Source organism: Chionomys nivalis, chromosome 1 (assembly GCF_950005125.1).
Source record: "Chionomys nivalis chromosome 1, mChiNiv1.1, whole genome shotgun sequence".
Classification (NCBI taxonomy): Eukaryota; Metazoa; Chordata; class Mammalia; order Rodentia; family Cricetidae; genus Chionomys; species Chionomys nivalis.
The window spans coordinates 163,372,862-163,399,085 of NC_080086.1; the positions used below are offsets into that span (position 1 = coordinate 163,372,862).

Consider the following 26,224-nt stretch of genomic DNA (forward strand, 5'->3'; position numbering starts at 1 on the left):
ATTTTATTCGGATCACATACTCTTCAATACAACTCCGCCCTTTAGGCCTAACCAGTTGGCTAGTGGAGCAGTGACAGAATTTCTATAACAGAGCCAGATACGGCTTTCTTTAAATTTTATTTTATGTATATGAGTAATTTGCTTGCATGTATTTACATGCACTATGTATATGTCTGTGGATGGTTGTGAGATACCATGTGGGTGCTGGGAACTAAACCTGGGTCCTCTGCGAGAATAGCAAGTATTCATAACCACTGAGCCATCTTTCTAGCCCCAAGGTACTATTTTTCTGTTGAATATAATGACATTATAGCTGTAAAACATTCATATACCATGAAGTACTCCCTGTAAAATATTATTTTAAAAATACATTAAACCCCTAAGCATACATTTTTACTCTACACCACTCAAGCCTCTTTTTCTTATCCCCCCACTTGTTGGAGATTGTTGAGTCTTAAAGTTATTGTAATTTTTTTTGACTTGTCGGATTTTCAGTATCTTCTGAGTGTTGCTCGTAGTATTTGTGAGTAAAAGGCTAAGTTGAATACAGTAGAATTCTTTGCAGTTCTGTAAGTCTAGGCCTCTTTTCAAAATGGGAGTCTGATTGGAGACCCTTGGAAGTGAGTGCTATGTATCCGTGGACTAGCAGTCATGATTCTCATCACCCCAGTTGTAGTATCTTTTTTTTAACCTTACACTTATTTATTGTGTATAATGGTGGTTGTGGAGAGTGGCATAAGCATGTTATGCCGAGTGTGTGGTGGTCAAAGAACCATGGAGCACAAATTCTAATTGTTCTTAATAAAAAACCCAGAGTCAGATATTAGGGGGTGAGAGCTGAGAGATCAGAGAAGCAGTGCAGCCAGCTACTAGAGAGACTATACCAAATCCTCTCAAAGAGACCTCTACCAAATCCTCCGACCGAAAGGAGCAATCCTGTCCTCTGCTGCCTCTTCAAACTGCATCCTCAGCCCGACTGCATCCTGAGACTAACTGCCTCAGACTGAGCTCCTATCTCTTTCCGCCTTAATATTCCTCTCTGCCCAACCACTTCACTTCCCCGTTTCCACCTCCCGGGTGCTAGGGCTAAGGGTGTGGCCCAACACAGCCTGGCTTTGTTTCTCTTTGACACTGGATCTATCTGGTATAGCCCAGGGTGGGCCTTGAACTCACAGAGATCTATTTAATTCGGTTTCCCAAAACCTGGGATTAAAGGTGTGTGCCACCACCGCCTGGCCTCTGCACTCTGATTTTCAAGCATTATTTGTTAAAACACAAACAAAATATCACCAGTGGACATTTGCAGAACATAGTTTTCTTTTTCCACCATAAAATACTGGGAATTGAAGTCAGGTTTTCAGGCTTGATGGAAAATGCTCTTACCGGTTGAGCCATTTCGCATGTTCTTTTTAAAAAATAATTTTATTATTTGTGTGTGTGACACATGTGTATAAGTACAGTTGAACGTGTATCATAGTCCTCGTGCATGGCGGTCAGAGGACAACTCTCAGAAGTTGTTTCGCATTTTGTACTGTATGATCCAGAGATTGAGAGTTTGGCGGACCCTGCAGAATAATAATCCAAGTGAGGCAAGAAGGAAATCAAGTTCAACACAACATAGTAAGTCAGTGTTGGTTCAAACTCCTAGAGTTTGACTCTTGTTTTAGACATACTTAAACACAATACAACTTGGAAAACATTTTCTGGTGACATTTAGCACAATAAAGTTTAGGGCGTGACTATTTTGAAACCCTATTGCAAGAAACACGTCTTTTCAAAGTACCTGTGACCTCTTTCATAAGAATGGGTTCTAATGACAGAAACAATGCTCAGGAGTCTGGAAAGAATAGTAGTCTGGGGGATTCGGGTGAGGCCTGACCCTACAGGTAGCAAAGATCACTGAGTTGTTTATTAACTAAATTTATTTCCAGCTTTCTGAGCAGAAATGGGTATAAATTCCTTCCACTAAAGAGAAAAGCCTGTATGTTTATTTAACGTTACTGGTTTCCCTCGTGCTATATGTGAGCCCGAGGACCTTGTACCCTCCTCGTGAGGGTAAGATGTTAGGCTTGAGCCACAAGTGATTTTACTCACTGAGCTATATCATTGGTCCTGCCTTGGTATTTTGAGACAAGGTCTGTGACTGGGATTTGTTGCTCTGCAGTTATACTAGACTGATTGACCAGCAAGTCTCAAGGATCTGCCTAACTTAAAATTTCTTAGAAAATTGTCTGTTCCCATTAAATCATTGAAATTTGTAGATTGTAGAAATTAGCAATGTTATTAATAATTTATGAGTTGGGGAACAAGAAGATTGTAGCACGAATAATAAAGACCCAGAGACTGATATTGGGGTTCAACCTGAAGATCAGAAAAGCAAAGCAGCCAGCCACTGGCTTTTACCTCTACTTCAAACCAAAAATGGGTGATTCTGCCTCTATGAATCCTCAGTTTGAGACTGAGACTGAGACCTGTCTCCTCCCATCTAATATTCCTCTCTAGTGCTGAGATTAGATCCATTCTAAGATAATATCTTTCCTTTGCATTAAAATTTCTGTAGGGGAATGTTTGGAAGGTAATATGACCAGAATGCAGTTAAGATTCAGATCCACACGACATGCGTGTGCCTTCTGTAATTTTTCTTCAGTCAAAGCCATTCCTTTCTCAGTTTCAGCTGATAATTCCCTGGGACTGTTTAAGTCCTTGTCAACATCTAAGGTTTTGCTTACCTTAATCAGGTCATCAGGACCTATCCCAACAGTGTGCTGTAGATGGGAAATGTCTCCTAGCAATCTTTGGAAGTCATTAAGAGTCTGCAATCTGGGAAGTACACTTGAATGCATTGGCACAGGGAACCACTTCCTAAATATAACCCCAGCAGCACAGACACTGAGAGAAACAATTAATAAATGGGACCTCCTGAAACTGAAAAGCTTCTGTAAAGCAAAGGACACGGTCAATAAGACAAAACAATAGCCTACAGAATGGGAAAAGATCTTCACTAACCCCACATCAGACAGAGGTCTGATCTCCAAAATATACAAAGAACTCAAGAAATTGGACACCAAAAGATCACATAATCCAATAAAAAAAAATTGGAGTACAGACCTAAACAGAGAACTCTCAACAGAGGAATCTAAAATGGCTGAAAGACACTTAAGGAAATGTTCAACATCCTTAGTCATCAGAGAAATGCAAATCAAAACAACTCTGAGATTCTATCTTACATCTGTAAGAATGGCCAAGATCAAAAACACTGATGACAACTTATGCTAGAGAGGTTGTGGGGAAAAGGGAACACTCCTGCATTGCTGGTGGGAATGCAAGCTGGTACAACACCTTTGGATGTCAGTGTGGAGATTTCTCAGAAAATTAGGAAACAACCTTCCTCAAGTCCCAGTAATACCACTTTTGGGTATATATCCAAAGGATGCTCAATCATGCCACAAGGACATGTGCTCAACTATGTTCATAGCAGCTTTGTCATAGTCAGAACCTGGAAATAACCTAAATGTCCCTCCCCCGAAGAAGACAGGATAAGGAAAATGTAGTACATTTACACAATGGAGTACTACACAGCAGAAAAAGTAGTGAAATCTTGAATTTTTCAGGAAAATGGATGGAGCTAGAAAACATTGTTTTGAGTGAGGTAACCCAGACACAGAAAGAAAATTATCACATGTACTCACTCATAGGTGGTTTTTAAATATAAAGCAAAGAAAACCAGCCTACAAACCACAATCCCAGAGAACTTAGACAACAATGAGGACACTAAGAGAGACTTATATAGATCTAATCTACATGGGAAGTAGAAAAAGACAAGATCTCCTGAGTAAATTGGGAGCATGGGGATCTTGGGGGAGGGTTGAAGTGGGGAGGAAAGAGGCAGGGAGGGGAGCAGAGAAAAATGTAGAGCTCAATAAATATCAAAAAAAAAAAGTCTGCAATCGATCTCTTTTATTTTGCAACTTTTGGGGTCTAATTTTTTTGTAGACCTATTTTATAGCCTGAATGAGTAATAGAATCTCCTCTTTGTATTTTTTCAGGAGCATTTTGTAATCCCCAACAAGGCAAAATTTTCTTTTCTTCTTCAAACTTTTTTTTCTAAATTATCTACATTTGAATCTGATAGAAAATGTAGTGGTAAACTATACATTGAGGAAATCACTTACATACCATTTTCAATGGCTGACTTATAAAATATTGGCACAGGATGGGGATATTTAACATTTTTTATGGGAGAATCATCCATTGATATCTTTTAATAGGCTGAGAATCATAAGTAGGCATTGTGAAGGCAAATTTTTCTTTTTCTTGTAAAGGTATACTGAAGAAAAAAATCAGTAAGTATAAGAGGCATCCTTTAGGCAATAGAAAAGGCAAAGGAATTCCAGACAGTAGAGAGCCCATTGACTGAATCACCTTATTAACAGCTATTGGATCTGTTACCATTCTCTATTTTCCAGATTTCTTATTAACAACAAATACAGGAGAATTCCAAGGGCTGGTTGATTCTTCAGTATGCTGTGCATCTAGTTCCTCCTGTACCAGCTGTTCTAAAGCCTACAGATTCTCTATTGTTTTGTTGTTGTTTGTTTTTGTTTTTCAAGACAGAGTTTCTCTGTGTAGATTTGGAGACTGTCCTAGAACTCTGTAGCTCAGGCTAGCCTCGAACCTTGAACTTAAAGAGATCCACCTGCCTCTGCCTCCCGAGTGCTAGGATTAAAGGCACGTGCCACCACCACCCAGCTTAGTTTCTCTGTTGTTCAAGACCATTGTACAACCCATATAAGTTTATCAAACATTTTAAAGGTAGGGCTGTTGATGCCCTTGGAAGATCAGCACCTGTTGTGCCTGTTCTTGTACAACCTGAATGGTCGGTGACTCTTCTTCATAAAACCTTCTAATATTTTTCTCAGAAACCTGTTGACCAAGGCTTCTGTCCCGCCCGGTCCTGTAGCCATTTAGTCCCAAATAAACACACAGAGGCCTACATTAATTATAAACTAATTGGCCTATTAGTGTAGGCTTCTTATTAACTCTTATAACTTAATATTAGCCCATAATTCTTGTCTGTGTTAGCCACGTGGCTTGGTACATTTTTCGGCGAGGCAGTCACATCTTGCTTCCTGTGTGTCTGGGTGATGACTTTAGACTGACTCTTTCCTCTTCCCAGCATTCTCCTGTTCTCCTCATGTAGTGGGAGCTGCGGGCCTGCTTTTCGTCCTGCCCGGCTCCTGGCCGCCTGCACGGCTAGCTTTATACCCGAAATAATTACATGGAAACTGTATTCTTTTAAACACTACCTGGCCCATTTCTATTCATGTGTGTAGCACCTTGAGGTGCGCTTACCAGGAAGATTCTAGCCTACGTCCATCCTGGATCGGAGCTTCATCACGTCTGCTCTGGAGCACACCGGCATGGCATCTGCCCCAGAGAGGAGAGGAAATGGCGTCTGAGCTCACTTCCTCTTCCTCCCCGCATTCTGTTCTGTTTACTCCACCCACCTATGTTCTAACCTCTGAGGGCCAAGCAGTTTCTTTATTTTTAACCAATGACCTTCCTCCATCATCCTCACTCTGCCTCTATTTCCTGTCTGGTCGCCCCATCTATACTTCCTGCCTGGATACTGTCCAATCAGTGTTATTAAAAATAATACAAGTGACAGGATAAAAGACCATTGTCCCGCAGCAGAAACATATGTTAATTTATGGTTTGTTTCTAAGATTGGGGGAATGTTATGCTGAATATTCCATTGCTGTAACAAATCATGCCCCAAGTTCATTGCTATGTTAGCCACATATTGTTTTAATATTGCTCTCTGTCCTTCTGGCCCTATACGTCCAGTCCATCTCGTGCTCTGTTTTACTTAAGATAAAGTTCAGATCTCTAAATCCTGAACATTTACATCCTGAAGAGGCCAATTTGGATGCCAAGATTCTGGTGAAATTCATATTTTTAATTTTGGTCTTTATTTATAGAAGTTTGCCAAAATGCTCACTTTATCTTTTCTCCTGAATTTTTTGTTCTCTCTTCTCTTTTATTATCCAGAGCAGTATAGTTTCTTACAAGGGGCATTAGGTATTTTATGCGCAGCATAAAGCCAGGATGTTACCATTATATAAAGATTGCATTTCTACAGTAGCATAGTTTCATTCTCCAAGAAGTTGATCTTGTGAGATTTCCATACCTCTAGCCTTACCACATTATTCAATACTTTTAACCTCTTCTCTGAACTAGTTTTAATTATGGGCCAGGCTTTAAAACAGCTTTAACCAACTCTATCCAGTCGGTAGGGATAATTCTTTTACAAATCAACAAGGAGAGTAACATTTGTTTTACAAAAGATATGAGACTATTGCTTCCTTGAATCTCCTTAAACCTAACATTGGCACAGGAGCCCATTCAGCTCTTACTCATTTGGCAATTCCTGTATGGTTACTAGAGATACTGAGGTTGGTTGTTTGAAAACCTTAGGCTGTTCCTCTATATTCTTATAATGCAATGCTAAAATTGGTTCTCCATTAAATTTCTCTGTCTGAACTTGAATATTTCTGTGATCTGTTTTATTAGGTTTTTCTAAGGCCTGTATCTTAGCCCTCAGATTAACCAACTTTTTTAGTGATACAACAGAAATGATAATGCTAATAATGTTTACAATTGAGATTACATAAATCCCATCTAAATTAGTTATCCTCATTTAATCATTTCATTTTCAAACTGTCCATCATATACAGAGACACAAATCCCTGCAAAGTAATGGTGTTTCCCATTTCTTAATGTGGTAAAAAAGAAAAGAAACAAAAAACAGAACTCTCTCTTTTAACTATTTCTTCTCTTTATGAAGTCCCAGATGTCATACCAAATCTGCTGACAATGTTGATGAGCATTTAAGGCTTATTGCTGTTGCAAAAAAAAACAGTAAAAGCCTGCTTGGATTCCAAGGCAGCTACCTAATTTGGCAGAAGCCCGAGAAGGGGGTTCAAGGAGAGCCCACCAGGAGAGAAAAAAGAAAAATGTTGCCAGTAGGGCAGTGACTCCAGCTATGTGTAACTCTAGCCTATGAAGGTGGCTGTAAAGCTACACAGGCAAATGGCTTTTTTGTGTGAATTTTTGCCCTAAATGTTGGGTGCCAATTGTAGCATGAGATAATAAAAACCCAGAGACTGATATTGGGGTTCAACCTGAAAAAATCAGAAAAGCAAAGCGGCTAACCGCTGACTCTTACCTCTACCTCAAACTGAAAATGGGCGATCTTGCCTCCATGAATTCTCAGTTTGAGACGGAGAGTGAGACCTGTCTCCTTCCATTTTATATTCATCTCTAGTGCTGGGATTAAAGGTGTGCACCACCACCACCTGGCCTGTATGGCTGACTAGTGTGGCTCCTGGAATTAAAGGTGTGTGCCTCCAATGCCTGGCCTGTATAGTTGACTAGTGTGGTTGCTTTTCACTGATCTTCAGCCAGGCTTTATTTATTAAAATACAAATAATATACCACTATAGGGGGATGTTAATCTGAGTATTCCATTGCTGTAACAAATTTCATTGCTAAGTTAGCTCCATGTCGCTTTAATTTTCCTCTCTGTCCTTCTGGCCCTATGCATTTAGCCCATCTCTTACTCTGTTTTACCTGAGATAAAATTCCAATCCCTAAAAACCAAATATTTACTTCCTGAAGAGGCCAATTTGGATGACAAGATTCTGGTAAAATTATTGTTACATCTGCACCTGTGTCTACCAGACCTTCAATGACAACATTTATTCATGTGCATTGGTATAACAATGTCAGATTCTCTAGAACTGGAATTACAGACAGCTGTGAGCTGCTATGTGGGTGCTGGGAATTGCCCGGGTCCTCTGGAAAGCAATAAATGTTCTTAACCACTGAGCCATCTCACCAGCCTAGTTTATTTGTATTTTTAATTTTAATCTTTGTTCATTTATAGAAGTTTGCCATGCATCAATGTAATTAAAAGATTTTAAATCATTAATTGAATATTTACACGACTATTGAGAAGAAATAAAAATGCATGTATTGGTGTGGAAGGTATATAAAAATAGTATTGCCTACATAGACGACATTTGCCTGGGTTTTATGTATTTGTCCTTTCATTGAGTAAAAAGAGAACATGAAAGTATTCTCTTGATGTTCCCTTATTTTCCTCACTGATGTGACAAAATCCTGGATCAAAGTAACTTAAGGAAGGTAAGTTTTCTCTGGCTTATAGTTTTTAAAAGAAGGCACCATTATTGGGATGATGTGGTTACAGGAAGACAAGGCATCAGGAGCATGAGTCAACCTTGCATCTGTAGAAAGCAAAGAGAGAAATGAATGCTAGTGCTCAGTTTGCTCCCTCTTTTCTATTCAGTTTGGGACCTCAACCTCAGTTCATGGAATGACACAGCCCATATTCAGAGTAGGTCTTTCTTTCTTCATTAAAGTTCTTTGGAAATGCCTTTACAGACACTCCTAGAGGTGTGTCTCCTAGGTGATTCTGAAATCCCTATTTCAGTGACCCCTTGTACTCTGACCTTTCATTTGTTCTCATCTTAGAACAGTTCAGCTTGCACATTGTAAGACAGTTGATTTTGGCTAAATTCTCCAGACCTTACGTAATGGTGCACAATATATTCTTTCATAAAAAAATAATAAAAATCTAGTCAAGCTCACACTGAAGATTAACCATCACACTAACAAACCCTAAGAAGTATTTGCTTTCTGGACGGCCCCAATTTGGGGGGAAGATGAAAGTAGATTTTTGTGAATTATTCTGTTTGTATATGTACATATATGTGTGTAGAATTTTAAATATAGGTTCCACAGTATAGAAAGTATGGTATTTGTATTTCTGTTTCTGACTTCTTTACCTAATATAGTAATGGCCAGTTTTGATTGTTTATTCTGACTATACAGGTATTGTTTGAATCTGTCATATGTGAGGATATATTACTAGTATAAAAAAAGGGTTAAGATAGTCATTAATAATCATAAAACTCCTCTAAACTCTCTAAAATCTTGAGAATAGTGACAGTTACTATGTTCTATTTTTCTCCATTAAAATATTTCTAATTCGTGTGCTAATTGATATTTAAATTCCTTTATTTACTTACTTTTTTAGGTATGGAATATCAAGCAAATGATTAAATTGACACAGGAACATATAGAGGCCCTATTGGACAAATTTGGTGGGGAACATAATCCACCGTCAATATACTTGGAGGTAAGTTTTTTGTATCTTTTTATAGTAATTTTGAGGGAAAATTTATAAAAATGTTTTATAATAGTAGTTTGGTTGTTTTAAAGAGTAGAATTAAAGACATATTGGAAGAATTAGCTTTGCTCTTTGTTGGTTTCATAGTTTTTGTTTTCTTTCACTTGTTACAATCTACATAGGTTAGTTTTATTTGGAAAATGTCAAAACTGAGAGGGATGTCACCTATAGACTTTAATATTGCCTAAATTTAAAAGAAGAATCATTAAAAAGAGAAAGTACACTGTTTTGGTAGTCAGCAAAATGAGTTACCATATTTGAAAGTAGGACAGTTTTATAAAATATGTTTTCCAGAATAAGTTCCCCATAGTTGGTTTCTGCTTTTTCATAGATACAATTTATAATATTGGAGTGACCCAACATTGTTCAGTCTTACTGCTTAATGATGTTTTGGGACTTGTGTCATCCTTCAGTGAGGTCATAAATCTGTCGTTATCGTTGTTCATAGTCTGTGAAACAGTAGATGCTATATAATCACAGATAAGATTTGTCCTTAGTTTCCTTCTGAAAATTGGTCCATTTCCTCAGCAAGCAAGCTTCTGTGGAATCTAGGCGGTCAGATTCTACAATCAACACTGCTCACCATACTTCCCATTGTCTTTCTCTATAAAATCTTGCTCAGTTATAATCACACAGATAGGTAACTCTAAATTGTAAAAGACAAGAGCCAGGCATGGTGCCACATGCCTTTTAGTTCCAGCATTTAGAAGGCAGAAGCAGATGGATCTCTGAATTTGTGGCCAACTTAGGCTATATAGCAAATTCTAGCATAGCCAAGACTAGACAGTGAAACTCTGTCTCAAAACTAACAACAGAAGAGATCGGGTTAACATTTGGGTTCAAAAACGAGATTTTAAAGCATATTTTGAACAACTTCTAACTAAAATTTCTAATTTAGCTATCTACTTTTTAAAGAACAAATTTAAGTCTTCATTATTTGGGAGAAAGTTAAGTTTGTGTTAATAAAACATGTCTTGGAACTTTGATAATACCAACTAAACTGTTCTCTTTGACTTCTTCATATGACTTATTCCAGATCACATGTTGCTTATGCTAGGACTAGAATTCGTATCTTTAAATACTATTAGTGTACTTTTACTTGTATAGTATAGGAGTCTGAGCAAGGGAATCAGAAGGAGGTATAACCTTAGTGAAACTGTTTATTTTTGTTTATCAAACTTAAGAGCATAAGCAGCAGTTTGTCTCACACTTAAAACCATGAGCATGCCTATTTACAGTCATGATGAATTACAGCCACACAATACCCTCAGACATTTGAATACTTGAAAGTTGATGTAATAAGAGCGGCGGGGCTGCGTCCCCGGCACCCAGCCACCCGCATGGCTACCTTATGCCCCGAAATAATTACACGGAAACTGTATTCTTTTAATCACTGCCTGGCCCATTAGTTCCAACCTCTTATTGGCTAGCTCTTACATATTGATCTAACCCATTTCTAATATTCTATGTAGCACCACGAGCTGGCTTACCAGGGAAGATCTTAACCTGCGTCTGTCTGGAGAGGGAGAATCATGGCGACTCACTCACTCGGCTTCTTTCTCCCAGCATTCTGTCTGTTTACTCCACCCACCTAAGGGCTGGCCTATAAATGGGCCAAGGCAGTTTCTTTATTAAATGAAAGTAACTCCTCCATCATTTCCCCTTTTTTTGTTTAAACAAAAAGAAAGGCTTTAACTTTAACATAGTAAAATTACATATAACAAAATGGTTATCAAGCAAGAATTACAGTTATAATATTTATATCTATTTTATCTCTTATCATAACTAAGGAAAACTATAACTATCTATCCGTTCTTCAACTCCATCAAAGACTCCAGAAGGATATAATATTACCTAAGTAAACAAGAAATAAGAAAATTCTAGAAATGACAGAGACATCTTGCTGCCTGGACAGTCACCCAAAGTTCCTTTGTACCGTTGGGGCATCCATCTTCAGCCTACAGGCCCATAGTTTTCAGCAGACATTTCCATGAATCAGGAAAATTCCAAAGACAGTTCAGTCACTTTCTGCTGTGTCCTGCAGAATGTCTCGTAGACTCTTTCATGAACCAGGAACTATCTCACCTTTAGGCAAGTTCAGCAGTCCTCTTTCTGCGGGTTCTCTGTGTCCAGTTTATGCAACAGTCCAGGCAAGAGCAGTTTCTTGCCCAAATGGCTATCAAACTCCTTAAGGAGCCTCTTCGATGCCCATCTTCCTCTTGAAGTAGATTGGTGCTGCCAGGAGCAGACGTGTCTCATTATCATGAAAAGCCCTAAGTTATTAAAACATTAAATGCCATATTCTATAGTCTTTTAAAGATATGAAGAATGCCTATCCAACTGAAATATATATCCCTAGCTGAAATATATCTGTGCACATCTAGAAAATCTAACTAACATGACTAAAAGCTTGACTATTATTTATGATTATCCATTAGCAACCTATATTTCCTAATTATACATTACATTTTTAAATGAACTACACAATCACAATACCTTAATCAAGATCAGAAATACATATAACAAAATTGACCTTCAAATCCACACCAATGCAAATTACTTATATCTATATCATATCCCCCTTTAAATGTAAAAGAACATTTATAAACCATATTTGGGAACATGGGCGCAGTTTTTCTCTCCAAACTGCTTCCTGCTGAATGGGGGCGCTGTTATTCAGATCTTTCATGGTGTAACCTGTGTGTCAGGGTCATCTCGGTTGGCAGTTGAGTGAAGTAATTTTCTGAAGGTGTTCACAGCAACCTTTCAGGAGGGCGTGGTCTATCATACCATATTGGGATAGACGCAATCCACAGAGTCTCATCCTCTGTGAAAACAAAAGAAGACCCTCTCCAAAGCATCATATCCTTAGACCCATATTCTGAAATCATAATACCCTTATGTCCATTCTGGTTTAGCTTGGCAGCCCATATAATGAAATGTCTCTCTGTACTTAGCTCCTTCACAGTCAAAAATTTTAAAGAAAACACAATAATACAAAGAATCCAGACTCTCTGTGAATTTTCCATTTTTACGTGGCTTATTTTTCTTTATTTCTTTTAATCTATAACTATCTGTACTCTGTCTCTTTAAAGACTTTACCCTTTTTTTTTAAGACATTAACTTTATTCTTTATATATATATATTTTTTCTCTCTCTCAAGCCTACGTACATTCATCCAACAGTGTCTGAATCAGTTCTATTGTGAATCTGTAATTTTTTTACTATCCAGAAGCATTTTTTAAAATGTTAAGCACTTCTCAAAAACTTAAGTTGCACCATGTAGGGGTAATATGGTACTGCCTGTGTCCTGCCCAGCTGAAACCTTAACTGTGCTGTTATTATGGTAATTACGGTAGTTCCTGCTTGAGACCAGCACAGTTCAGCATGGCGGAGCTGAGCTGCTCCTGCCTCAGAGCCATTTGGTGTCCCTGAGCCACAGCACGCAATGACTTCCTTTTAGGCACACAGCGAGTCTAGTTGCCATCAAACAAATCGTAGCACTTTATTCCAAATGCTCCATTCAAAGACTCTGTCTCCCGCAGGAGCCAGACAGAGATCGCGATGGCGGCACAGCCCAGAAAGCCGGCATTTTAAAACAGCCAGTTTTTTCCTGCTGCTGAGTCAGGACAATTTCTTTGCGGCACGCAACCCACAAACAGCAAAAAGCTGTCTTAAATTCTCTCTCTCCTTTTTAAGCCCTCTCAGGTTTTACGTGGAGTTCATTATCACACTGGGCGCCACTCTGATGTAATAAGAGCGGTGGGGCTGCGTCCCCGGCACCCAGCCACCCGCATGGCTACCTTATGCCCTGAAATAATTACACGGAAACTGTATTCTTTTAATCACTGCCTGGCCCATTAGTTCCAACCTCTTATTGGCTAGCTCTTACATATTGATCTAACCCATTTCTAATATTCTGTGTAGCACCACGAGCTAGCTTACCAGGAAAGATCTTAACCTGCGTCTGTCTGGAGAGGGAGAATCATGGCGACTCACTCACTCGGCTTCTTTCTACCAGCATTCTGTTCTGTTTACTCCACCCACCTAAGGGCTGGCCTATAAATGGGCCAAGGCAGTTTCTTTATTAAATGAAAGTAACTCCTCCATCAGAAAGTTGATTAGTAAAAAGCAAAAACATTTATGTTTATTCTTATTCTGTGCCCTGTACTATTTTAAATGTTTTTATTACTACTTATAATTATTTTTAGCAAGCTCCTACTTTTATTTTTATTTTACAGGTGAAACCAAGAAGTTAAGTAACTTATTTCAAGTGATACTATTAATAAGGAAAGCAGGCACATTTAACTCATAAGTCTATGATACTGATCACTGCCTTATTCTGTTGCTATCCTGTTGTCTTTGCCGTTTCTCCACCACCAGACAACTCTTATTTAGGCTAAACATTTCTAATTTCCTTTTCCATTCTTTCTGGTGTTATTGTGGACATTTTATTAGATGTATTTAATTTGATTGGTTTCTTTTTAGAATTAGGCATACAAATTTGAATTGTATGTTTAAGATACATCAGAGTAAAATTTAATGGATTATATTATTAGTATATGACAAAGAAGTAGATCTTGTTCTCATGGACTAGTATTATAGTGGAATCTTGAACCTGAGCCAGCCAGGTCCTTAAGCTTAACTGGCCCTCATGCCTTTGAGTTTATACCTCAAAGTAGAATTGCAGGATCATAAAGTGATTCTGTTTAATTATTTAAAGGAATTTCTCATACTTTTGTTGTCATTGGTTTTTTTGTTTGTTTGTTTGTTTGTTTGTTTTTGAGACAGTCCTAACTGTCCTAGAGAACTCTCAATTGTTTGAGGGCTGACTGAGAAGCCGAGGACAATGGCACTGGGTTTTGATTCTACTGCATGTACTGGGTTTGTGGGAGCCTAGTCTATTTGGATCCTCACCTTCCTAGACCTGGATGGAGGGGGGAGGACCTTGGACTTTCCACAGGGAAGAGAACCCTGACTGCTCTTTGGGCTGGAGGGGGAGGGGAGGGGGGGAAGGAAATGGGAGGAGGTGGAAATTTTTAATTGAAAAAAAAAAAAGAACTTTCATTGTAGACCAGGCTGGCCTCACAGAGACCCACCCACCTCTGCCTCTTGAGTACTGGGATTAAAGGTGGGTGACACAACTTTACATTCTTTTTTGTTGTTGTTGTTTTGTTTTGTTTTTCAAGACATTCTTACCATCAATAAATGCATAAGGATTCTGCTCTCTCAACATCCTCACCAACACTGAATATTTTCTATTTCGGATTTGATAATAATAACCATTCTAATGAATATAAAGTGGTATTCTGTTATGGCTTTGCTTTGCATTTCCCTAATGATTGTTTTGTTGAGAGCTTTTTACAGTTTATTGTTGATTTGGACATCTTTTTTAGAGAAATGCCTGTGAAAACCCTTTGTCTAATTTTTAATTGGATTGTTTGTATTTTAGTTACTGAGTGCGGCTCTTTTTAAAAAATTAATTAATTAGCTTTTTCATTCATCAATTCCTGTGTGTGAGTCAAAAGACAATTTTTAAGAATTGTTCTCTCCTTCCAACCGTGTTGGTCCTGGGGATCAAACTTAGTTTGTCAGGCTTGGTAGCAAGTACCTTTATTCACTGAATCGTCTTGCCAGCCCTCTTTCTATATTCTTTTTTATGCCTGAGAGTATGGCTGGCATTCTCATTCAAACTACTACATTCAGTCCCCAAATAGGCTTATGGCTATATCATAATGCAAAATTCATTTAATCCAACTTCAAGTCCAAAGTCTCTAAGACTCTAGGTCATCTCTTATTTATAACCCCCTATAAAATAAAAAAGCAAAGGACATACTTCCAATATATAATGACACAGAATTTAGACTACCATTACACAAGGGTGGAATGCAAGCATGGTGAGAAAAATCCAGGACCAAAGCAAAATCAAATTCCAGCAGTATAAAAGTCTGTAGCTCTTATGTCTGATGTCTGGTACATGAGTTTCAAAGGACTTAAACGACCTAGCCCCACCAGATTTGCTGCCCGTAACATGCATTTCTCTCTCTCTTGGGCTGAGTCTACTCCCTATATGTGACTCTCTTTTGCAGATAGCTCACAGCTCTGGCATTCTAACATCTTGTGATCTCCAATGCAACTCAGTTTCACTTTCATAGCTTCACACAATTTGAAATTTATCTTTTTTGTTGATCTATATGGTTTACCTGTCAACCACCATAATCCTAAAGAAAGAAAAAAATGTATTTGCCCTTGAAAAAATTCTTTCCACAATTTCTTCTGTTTTTTTAATTTTCCTGAATGTAGTCAGTTAATGAATTTGAGTATCTTTTCTGTGGAAAGATAGTATTAAATGCTTTAAAAATTGTTTACAATTCTTTGTTTTTTTTTGTTTTTTTTTTTTTTTTTGGTTTTTCGAGACAGGGTTTCTCTGTGGCTGTGGAGCCTGTCCTGGAACTAGCTCTGTAGACCAGGCTGGTCTCGAACTCACAGAGATCCGCCTGCCTCTGCCTCCCAAGTGCTGGGATTAAAGGCGTGCGCCACCACCGCCCGGCCACAATTCTTTGTTTTATATGTGCCTTTGTGCACACACAAATGTCTGTGCATGAATATGTGCCATGTGCGTACATGGAGATCAGAAGACAATTTGAAGGAGTCTTTTCTCTCTTTCCATCATGTGGAGCCCAAGGATTGAATTCAGGTTGTCAGACTTGGTGGCATATGCCTTTAACTGCTCAGCCATCTTGCTAGCTTTAAGACACTTTTCTACTTGTTTCTATACCTGAGTATGGAGGCCAGATACAAGATACTGCTTTATGTTAGCTGAGAAGCAAAGAGAAAAGCGAGGAGGAGCCAGAATTCAGTATTCTCTTCAAAGGTGACCTAGTACTGATACTCAGTAGGCAGAGGCAAGCTGTGAGTTTCAGATCAGCCAATACCACAAGACTACAGTACCATGTATTGAAACCCTGTCTCAAAAAAAGAAAAAAAGAAATGTTCCTAATAATATTTTCTTATACTAGGGCTTGCCTCTTACAGGTTCTACCTTTAACATGTGGCCTTGGGGGGGGGGGGGGAGGTTGGGTATTTTAGATCCAAACAAAAACAGTCAATCAATGTAACATTCTTAAAATGTGTGGCAATCTTTTTCATCTTGAGATGTAAAACTGGAAACACTGAAGGCACAAGTCATCAGTTTCTGCAGTGAAAAGAGTACCAGAATGTAGATCAGCATTGTATATATCTATAGACAGTTAGTAAGGTTTTATTAGATAATATGAGATCAAATTCAGTAAAAATAATTTTAATAACGGGCATGGTGTTGCACATCTCTAATTCCAGGTACCTGAGAGGCTGAGGCAAGAAATTTCAAGGCCAGTCCAAGTAATTTAGCAACCCTGTTTCAAAATCAGAAAATTAAGATCAAGGATTGATAATAGTTAAGTGGTATTCACCTAAAATGCATGACACCCTGAGTTCAATAATCAGTACAGGGATGGGGAAAGGGTAAATATAATGACTTAGTTGCAGTAGATTTGTAAAGTATTACCATAAACTCTAAAAACATTTTCATTATTCCTCAAAAGAAATTTTTTATCCTTAGCATCTGTGCCCTCGAGTCCTTGAAATAACTGATCTTTTTGTCTTTGCAGATTTACCAATATTGTAGACATTTTGTAAGCAGCTTTTTGTGACTTTGATGCTTTTGCTTAAATAATGTTTTTTACAGTTTAACCATGCTGTGGCATAAATTAGTGCTTCATTTCATTTTTTTAGTAAATAATTACCATGTGGATTTTTTTAACCTGCCCAACAACTGATGAATATTCAGCTGTTTAACTTACTGGATATTTTTAGTTATTCCACCATGGACATTCACATCATAGATTTTTCTGTGGTTATTTTGTTTTGTTTTAATACTCTTGGCTGTATGCCTAGGAATAGAATTATTAGGTCTTGTGATAATTCCTACAGTTTGAAGAACTGCCAGATAGTGTTCCAAAGCTTTGACACTATTTTACATTCCCATTGGTAATGTTTGTTATTCCAGTTTCTTTGCATCCTTATCGGCACTTGTTATTTCTCATTTGGTTTTTATTGTAACCACTCTTGTAGGTGTGGATTAGTATCTCAGTTTGGTTTTTTACTCTATTTTGTCTCCTTCCTTCCTTCCTTCCTCCCTCCCTCCCTCCCTTCCTCCCTCTCTCCCTTCCTTCCTTCCTTCCTTCCTTCCTTCCTTCCTTCCTTCCTTCCTTCCTTCCTTCCTTCCTCTTTTTGTTCATCACTGCCTTAGCTTCTTCAATTCTGCCTCTTTCCATAGCACATGAACCAGTCCACTTCTCTTTCTCTCCCATTTCTCCACTATGTATTTGTTCATTATAATGGCTTCTACCTGTCTGGGCCTGCAGGGATGTCTTCAGGCAGCTTGGGCCATGAGGACCCAAGTAGGCCTGTGGGCATCCCCCCCCCTCGCTCCCCCCTCCACCTGGGTCAAGAGAACCTCTTGGGCCTGTGTTCCTCTTTTGATGTTTAACTTTGAGACAGCATCTCACCTAAGTTGCATAGGTTAGCTTTGAACTCTTTCTATAGCCTAGTGTTCATTTGATAGCTTTAATCTTGAGAATAAATTTGAACATGATTTATTTTCAAAATGAATTAAATGTCAGGAGATTTTGAGATTCATGGAAAAATAGAAAAAGAATAAAGAATGCAATATGCTGTTTTTTTTTTTTTACATGTTCAAATAGTAGTTTGAACAATCAGCATTTGATGGGGAAGGCTGTAATTAGGAATCTGTAATGAGAAAGGATTCTTTAAAAGAATAAACTATTTTAACTAATAACTATAGTTATTTCAGAAAGAAGATAGTAGCTACAAATCATCTAAGCCCTACCTAGTTTCGTTGTTGACACTGAGATTGGTGTGATCTGGCATTCTGGTGCTGTGTAACTCATTCCTGAATTGTTTTGTTTTGTTTTTCGAGAGAGGGTTTCTCTGTAGCTTTGGGGCCTGTCCTGGAACTAGCTCTTGTAGACCAGGCTGGCCTCGAATTCACAGAGATCTGCCTGCCACTGCTTCCTTTACATTCTGTGTGTGTGTGTGTGTGCGTGCGCGCACGTGCGTGTGTGCGCACATCACTCTCATACATGCACATATATTATCAATTATCACTTCATATTCAGAGTCATACAAATGGAATCATTCATTTCAAATAAGTATGGCAATGATTGTTGCCAAGGTCTATAAAACTTGATATGCCTGCAACTTTTCTGGAAAATAAAATTATTCTTGATGCAATATAATGTTTTATACATATTTTATCTTACGCTATTTTGGAAAATAACTTGAGAAATACTGTTTTTAAAATTAACATTTAAGGAGCATGTAATTACAGCGTATGTAGGTCAAGTTTCCAAATGTAATAAACTAATGTCTATAACATTTTTTCCATTGAAAAGTGAGAGTATTTATAGTGTTTTCAGTATTTATTTTGTAAAAACTTAAGCCCTTAGCTTAAAACCCTGTTTTATATTATAAAGAAGTTATAGTCAAAGACTGAAGTCTTATATCTTTTGTGAATGACAGAGCAAACTCTAGGTCTTATGTGAGTCTCCTTTATTTTATAGGCCTATGAAGAGTACACCAGCAAGCTAGATGCCCTCCAGCAAAGAGAACAACAGCTATTGGAGTCCCTGGGAAATGGAACTGATTTTTCTGTTTCTAGCTCGGCGTCAATGGACACCGTTACATCCTCCTCTTCCTCTAGCCTTTCAGTGCTACCTTCATCTCTTTCAGTTTTTCAAACTCCTACCGATGTATCAAGAAACAACCCCAAGTCACCACAAAAACCTATTGTTAGAGTCTTCCTGCCCAACAAACAGAGGACAGTGGTGAGTCAATGTTTATTCTAATGTTTTTACTATTTCTTTGTGTTGAACATTCTATCACTGCATATTCAGAGCCATGAAAATGGAAGTATCCATTTCAAACAAGGTTACAAAAGACATAGATTGTTTTGTGCCAAAGTCTATATAGTTAACAAATTTCTTTTCAAATTTTTTTGAGTTAGTTAGAAATAAAATTTTATTTTTATAAAACATGAGATGCACCCCTTAAATGATTTACAGTGTAAAAGAACTATTCCAAAGCTTTCAAACAATAAGCGTATGCACATTACGAGATTTTTTTTTATTGAAAAAAAAAATTTTCCGCCTCCTCCCTGCCTCCCATTTCCCTCCCCCTCCTCCCGCCCCTCTCCCCCTCCCCCCACTCCTCTTCTCCTCCCTCTCCAGTCCCAGGAGCAGTCAGGGTTCCCTGCCCTGTGGAAAGTCCAAGGTCCTCCCCTCTCCATCCAGGTCTAGGAAGGTGAACATCCAAACTGTCTAGGCTCCCACAAAGCCAGAACATGAAATAGGATCAAAACCCAGTGCCGTTGTCCTTGGCCTCTCGTCAGCTCTCATTGTCCACCATGTTCAGAGAGTCCGGTTTTATCCCATGCTTTTTCAGTCACAGTCCAGCTGGCCTTGGTGAGCTCCCAATAGATCGGCCCCACTGTTCTTTTCAAATTTTATTTGGTTTCTCTTTTCTCTTCTCTCTTCTCTCTCCTTTCCCCTCTCCCCTCTCTCTGTCTGTCTCTCTGTCTCTGTCTCTCTCTGTCTCTCTCTGTCTCTCTCTCTGTCTCTCTCTCTCTCTCTCTCTCTCTCTCTCTCTCTCTCTCTCTCTCTCTCTCTCTCTCTCTCTCGACATGGTTTTATTATGTAGCCTTGACTGGTCCAAAACACACTATGTGGATGAGACTGACCTCCAGTTAACAGAGATCTGCTTGTCTCTGCCTCTCAAGTGTTGGGATTAAAGGTATATGTCCTGGCATTCCATCAAACTTCAACTTCAATGGCACTTAAATATAAGTAGCAGTTAAGATTCAGTTAGGAGACTGAAGAGGTGGCTCAGTAGTTAAGAGCACTGGCTGCTCTTGCAAAGGACCTGGGGTTCAGTTCCCTGCACTTTTATGTTGAATCACAACCATCTGTAGTTCCATTTTGGGGGGACTTAATGCCCTTTTCTGGCCTCCAAGAATACCAAGCACACATACAGCGCCCTTTTATTAGACAGGCAGGCAAAACACTCAAAAGTATACAATAAAAATGAATAAACCTTATTTCTCCTCTTATTTATATAACTTTTTAAAATTTATGACAAGTATCATTGCCAGGCGGGGCTAGCACATGCCTTTAATTCCAGCACTCAAGAGGCAGAAACAGGCAGATCTCTGAGTTCAAGGCCAGCCTGGTCTACAGAGCAAGTTTCAGGACATTCAGGGCTACACAGAGAAACCCTGTCTCAAAAAAATCCACAAAACCAGGTATCATCAATAGAAACTGTGTACCAGTAAGAAACATTTAAAACAGTGAAATCTGCTGAGTTATTATAGATGATCTGAAGACTTTAAGTAAAGCAAATATTGTCAGCCTTAGTAAATAACATTTCTGTAACTTAAGCCAGTAATTTTTTTAATGTATATGGTTGCTTTTCTAATAAGGTGTGTGTGTGTGTGTGTGTGTGTGTGTGTGTGTGTGTGTGTGTGTGTTGCCCACAGAGGGTAGAGAAAGCATTAGATTCCTTTGATGTTCTGTTTCAGTTTCAGGTAAACTGTTAAACTAGTCCCTGATGTATATACCTATAATCCCAGCAATTGGGACACAAAAGCAGGTAAATCAGTGTAACTTGAAGACCAACCTGATCTATATGTGAAGTTCTAGGCTAGCTAGGTCTACAAAATGAGACCCTGTCTGAAAAGTAAAAAAAGATAAAAACAAATGTGAATTTTAAAAACAAAATTGTGGTATATCTGTGTAAAGAACATCATTTTGATAGAAAGAAAAGTTGCTGGTATTCCCATCATACAACATAGATAAATCTCAAGAAAAGTGTGCTATAGAAAAGAAGATAGATTAAAAATGGATACATACTTTGTAATTCCATTTATATAAAATTCTAAATGTACTCTTGGCCATAGGTACTGTATTTAAACATAGTTGTCAGTTTCTTCTTTTTTTTTAACATGGGGTCTCAAAATGATATTCCTTTTTACCCTATATATCTTTCTACCTCTGCTTCCCTCAAATGTCAGGATTATATCCTAACAAGTATATCCCAGCATGCCAAGCCTAGATGTCATTTTTTGGGGTTTTGTTTTTTTGCTTTGTTTTCTTGTTTGTTTTTTGTTTTGTTTGTTAGGTTTTAGGGGAGTTGTTTTTTGTTTTGGTTTTGGTTGGTTTTGGTTTTTCGAGACAGGGTTTCTCTGTAACTTTGGTTCCTGGAACTAGCTCTTGTAGACCAGGCTGGCCTCAAACTCACAGAGATCCGCCCACCTCTGCCTCCTGAGTGCTGGAAGTAAAGGTGTATGCCACCACCCGGTGTCATTTTTTTGTTTTTTTTGAGAAAGGGTTTTCCTATAACTGCCTTGACTGCCTTGGAACTCACTCTATACACCATACTTGAATTTACAGAAATCTGCCTGACTGCCTCCCAAGTGCTGGGATTAAAGGCATGAGCCACCACACCCAGCCATTCTTTTTAAAAAAAAAACAAAAAAACTTTTTTTAAGATTAATTAATTAATTTATTTTATGTATGAGTGCTCTATCTACATGTACTCCTGCACACCAGAAGAGGGCTTTCAATCTCATTATTACAGATAGTTGTAAGCCACCATGTGGTTGCTGGGAATTGAACTCAGGGCCTCTGGAAAAGCAGCCAGTGCTCTTAACCTCTGTACCATCTCAGTAGCGCAATACTTAATACAGGTAGGCCGCACACATACCAACTGAGGAATATATAGTTTTTTTGAGGATACTTAGAGACAGAATCTCTCACTGGTCTGAAACTCACCATGTAGGATTAAAGTGGCTGGCCAGCGAGCCCTAAAAATCCACTGTTCCCTACCTTCCCAGTGCTGGGATTATATGCACATGCCACCACATCCAACTTACGTTTTTTGGTTGAGACAGGGTGTGTGCATAGTTGACAGAATTTAGCATAGGAACTCAAGGCAGGAATCTGAGGTAGGAACTGAAGCAGGGGCCATGGAGAAGCACTGTTTACCGGCTTGCTTCCCATGACTTCTCAGCCTGCTTTCTTATCCCATCCAGAACCTTTTGCCCAATATAGCACCACCTCCAGTAAGCTAGGCCCTCGGCATCCAACATTAATCAAGAAAATGTCCTCATTTCAAGGCATTTTCTCATTTAAGATTTTCTTTCCCAGATAGGAAACCAACCAGCACACTGTTGAGTCTCAATTTTTTAACTCAAAACAACCCTCTTGCTAAAATGATATACTTTGGAATGACTTATTCTGATCTGTAACCACTTACAAAAAAAATGATAAATATCTATTTTACAGGCAAGTCCTATAAAACATTTAAAGAATTATAGAATACCAGTCACAAAGTTTATATCCTGGACCACATGAGAGTCTGTCTCAAAAAAAGAAACACAATAGTTGTTTGTAGTTTTTCTTTTTTAGATATTTGGGAAGTTCTAAATACTTGGGAAAGTATTGAGAACCATATATTGCATAGCTCTTAGTTAGCTATAATGAGTAAATTATTAATATTTGCTTCATATTCTCCATACACAAATTATATTCCCTTATCAATCACATTCTCCTGTTGAACATCCTGTTCCCTACTAAAAATAACCCCTATGATAAATGTGGTAATATCAGTCTCAGTTTATTACATATGTATCTATCTTAGTATTTTGTTTTTTTAAGTGATAAGTAGGATAGTACCATATGTATGTCCAGAATTTTATTCAAAATTCAGGTTTCAAGATATGCATTTATATTTGTTAATTTAAGAAAATTACATCAGCCATTCCATTTTTGCATGTCCTTCCTCTGATAGATATCTATTATCATCATTATTGTTATTACAAACAGACAAGTGGTGGTGGTTCACACCTTTAATCTAATACTTGAGAGTCACATGCCTTTAATCCCAGTACTAGGGAGGTGGAGACAGGAAATGATATGGCTGGGCAAAGGGAGAAATATAAGTCTGGAGGAAACAGGAATTGAAGGCATTCAGTCTGAGGAGTTGTAGACACAGGATACCCCATTTAGTCTGAGGGTTTCATAGAGGTAAGAACTAGTGGCTGACTGCTCTGCTTCTCTTACCTTTCAGCTTCCACCCCCAAATATCTGACTCCAGGTTCTTTTTATTAAGACCAATTAGAATTCGCACTACACTCACCAGTATAAATAAGTAGGCTTAAAGAAGTAGGTTAAGAATTAAAGGATATTATTCACTAGAATAAATGGTACAGCCCCAGGAAATATCTTCCCTCTGTATTGTTGACCACAGCGAAACAAAAACCTAAGGTGTACATTTTTTGTAGGCAGGAAGAATAATATTGGTTTCTCAAAGTTTTAAGTTTTAACAGGCTTCTTTTGTCCTTAGATAAGATTTTTTTTAACTGATTAACCTGTTTTGTTTTGATTATCACCACAATGTATTAGAAAAAATATCACTTTCATAAATCCATTCTGTTGACCTTGGTTCTTTACAAGTTAAATTCAATTTTCCCAGGAAGCACTTTAATTCTAACATTGTCTTTACTCTGTGAAGTGTTTTGGGGTGTAAAGAGAGGTGTTCTTCTTCTCTTTTCTTTTCTTTCCTTTCTTTTCCCCCAAGACAGGGTTTTTCTGTAGCTTTGGAGCCTGTCCTGGAACTAGCTCCTATAGACCAGGCTGGTCTCGAACTCACGGAAATCTGCCTGCCTCTGCCTCCTGAGTGCTGGGATTAAAGGTGTGCTCCACACCACCCAGCTTTTTGAAAGGTGCTCTTCTTACTCTAATAAGACTATGTTGTAAGCATAGCATATCACAGTTTTCCTTAAAAACATTGTGATTAGTTTAACAGAGCTGAAAAAGATTCAATATCAAGATAAATTATCATAAAATCAGAAAGCTATGTCTTATTTAGGGTTTCTATTGCTGTGATGAAACATGATGACCAAAAACAACTTGGAGAGGAAAGAGTTATTTGGCTTATATTTTCACATCACTGTTTATCACTGAAGGAAGTCAGGACAGAATCTCAAACAGGGCAGGAACCTGGAGACAGCTGATGCAGAGGCCATGGTGGGGTGCTGCTTACTGGCTTGTTCCTCACACCTTGCTTAGTCGGCTTTCTTACAGAACCCAGGACCACCAGCCCAGGGATGGCACCGTCCATCCTCCCTTATCAGTCACTAATTGGAAAATGTACTACAGGCTTATAGCTGCAGTGCATTATACTTTAAGTGGATGAATGTTGTACTTTGCATGTATGTCTGTTCATCATGTGTGTGCCTGGTCCTTGTGGGGTCAGAAGAGGACATCAAATCCCCTAAGACCAGGTGTTACAGGCAGCTGTGAGTCACTGTGTGGGTGCTGGGAATTAAACTTGGGTCCTCTGCAAGAGCAGCAAGTGCTCTTAACCGCTGAGCCATCTCTGCAGCCCTTACAGTTTAGTCTTATTGTCTGTCTTTTTTTGTCAGTTGAGGGTCCCTTCTGTCGGACGATTATAGCTTATGTTAGGTTGGCACAGAGCTAGCCAGCACAAACTATAAATTTAAAGTTGTTGTGTTCAAATCTACTTATTGGTTTGCATATGTATTCTGTACAAGTTTATTTAAGGGCTGACTATACCATGTTTATATATATCATGAGCTTGCCTTTGTCCTACCGAGCCTACCATGAAGCATCTGCAGTCCAAAATGCTGGGAAGCAGGAAGGATGGGAATGTAGACTAATTCTTGGGTACATAATAAGTTTGAGGCCAGACTGGACTACATGAAATCCTGTCTTGATAAGAAAAAAGAAAAAAGAAAAAAAAGAATTACGACTATCAAGATACCAGCACAGATAATTCAACATGTAACATTTTTGATGTCCAACCAAATTTTAAGGTGACTCCTTAAAGTTTTGTAAAAAAAACTTTATACTATAGAAGAGTTTAAGCATAAAAGTAATAAAGTCTCATGGGCCCTTAATCAATAATTATTTCATTTTTTTATTATAAAATTTGAACAGAACTATTTTGTTTAGGTGTGAATTTTCCTATGGCAAATAAGTATTCAGATGAGTACATATATTCTTATTGGCTCAGTAACATGAACTCATGGCTGACATTCCTATGACTGAGGCCTGAAGTAAATTTCCCCAACACCCATATGTACTAAGTCTCTGTCCTGCTAGCCAGCTCCCAAAAAAATGACATGGAGACTTCTTATTAATGAAATAATAAGGTTGGCCCATAGCTTAGGCTTATCCCCAAGTAGCTTTTATAACTTAAATTAACCCATTTATATTAATCTATGGTATTACCCTCTTTTCCATATTGCACCTCCTTTTTCCTCGCTGTGTCTCCTGTGCACCTAGATTCTCCTTTCTTTCCCTGGAAATCCCACCTATATCTCCTGCCTAGCTATTGGCTGCTCATCTTTTATCATCTTTTATTACACCAATCACAGCAAATACTTCTTCACACAGTGTACAAATACCCACAACACACACACACACATACACAAACACCTTCCCTGACATACTCTTTATAGCCTTCACTAGACTTAGGCTTTAAAGAGCATTTCAGTACTACTATTCTGGGAAATTATCTGAAAGCACAAGTTTAGAAAATGTAGCACTAGACTGAATTGCACACAGATTTATATTATGAAAGCAGAAAGGTGTAGGCAAACTGTCACTTTGTTCAACCTTAGCTAGGAAAGTACATAAATTGGGTGACAGGTTTTTCAGTGATCTTCATGTATCCATAAAAACAATAAAGGTTTTTACATTTTCTAATGAGTAGACAAATGCACACATATAATTGCCACAAATAATGAAGATTTCCTATGTAAACCTAGTTACTTCTTCCTGAATACTTAAAACGATGATAGCCCACTCC

The 26,224-nt window shown here is 38.3% G+C and overlaps 1 protein-coding gene across 4 annotated transcripts in view; it reads left to right on the top strand.

Moving 5' to 3' along the window:
* Positions 1-26,224, top strand: part of Braf (B-Raf proto-oncogene, serine/threonine kinase) — a 132,238-nt gene that overhangs the window by 40,938 nt on the left and 65,076 nt on the right. For all 4 annotated transcript variants that reach the window (XM_057763362.1, XM_057763336.1, XM_057763352.1 and 1 more), the window contains exons 2-3: positions 9,122-9,223; positions 18,898-19,161. In XM_057763362.1, the coding sequence (XP_057619345.1) occupies positions 9,122-9,223; positions 18,898-19,161 (366 nt within the window). The remainder of the gene's footprint in view (positions 1-9,121; positions 9,224-18,897; positions 19,162-26,224) is intronic.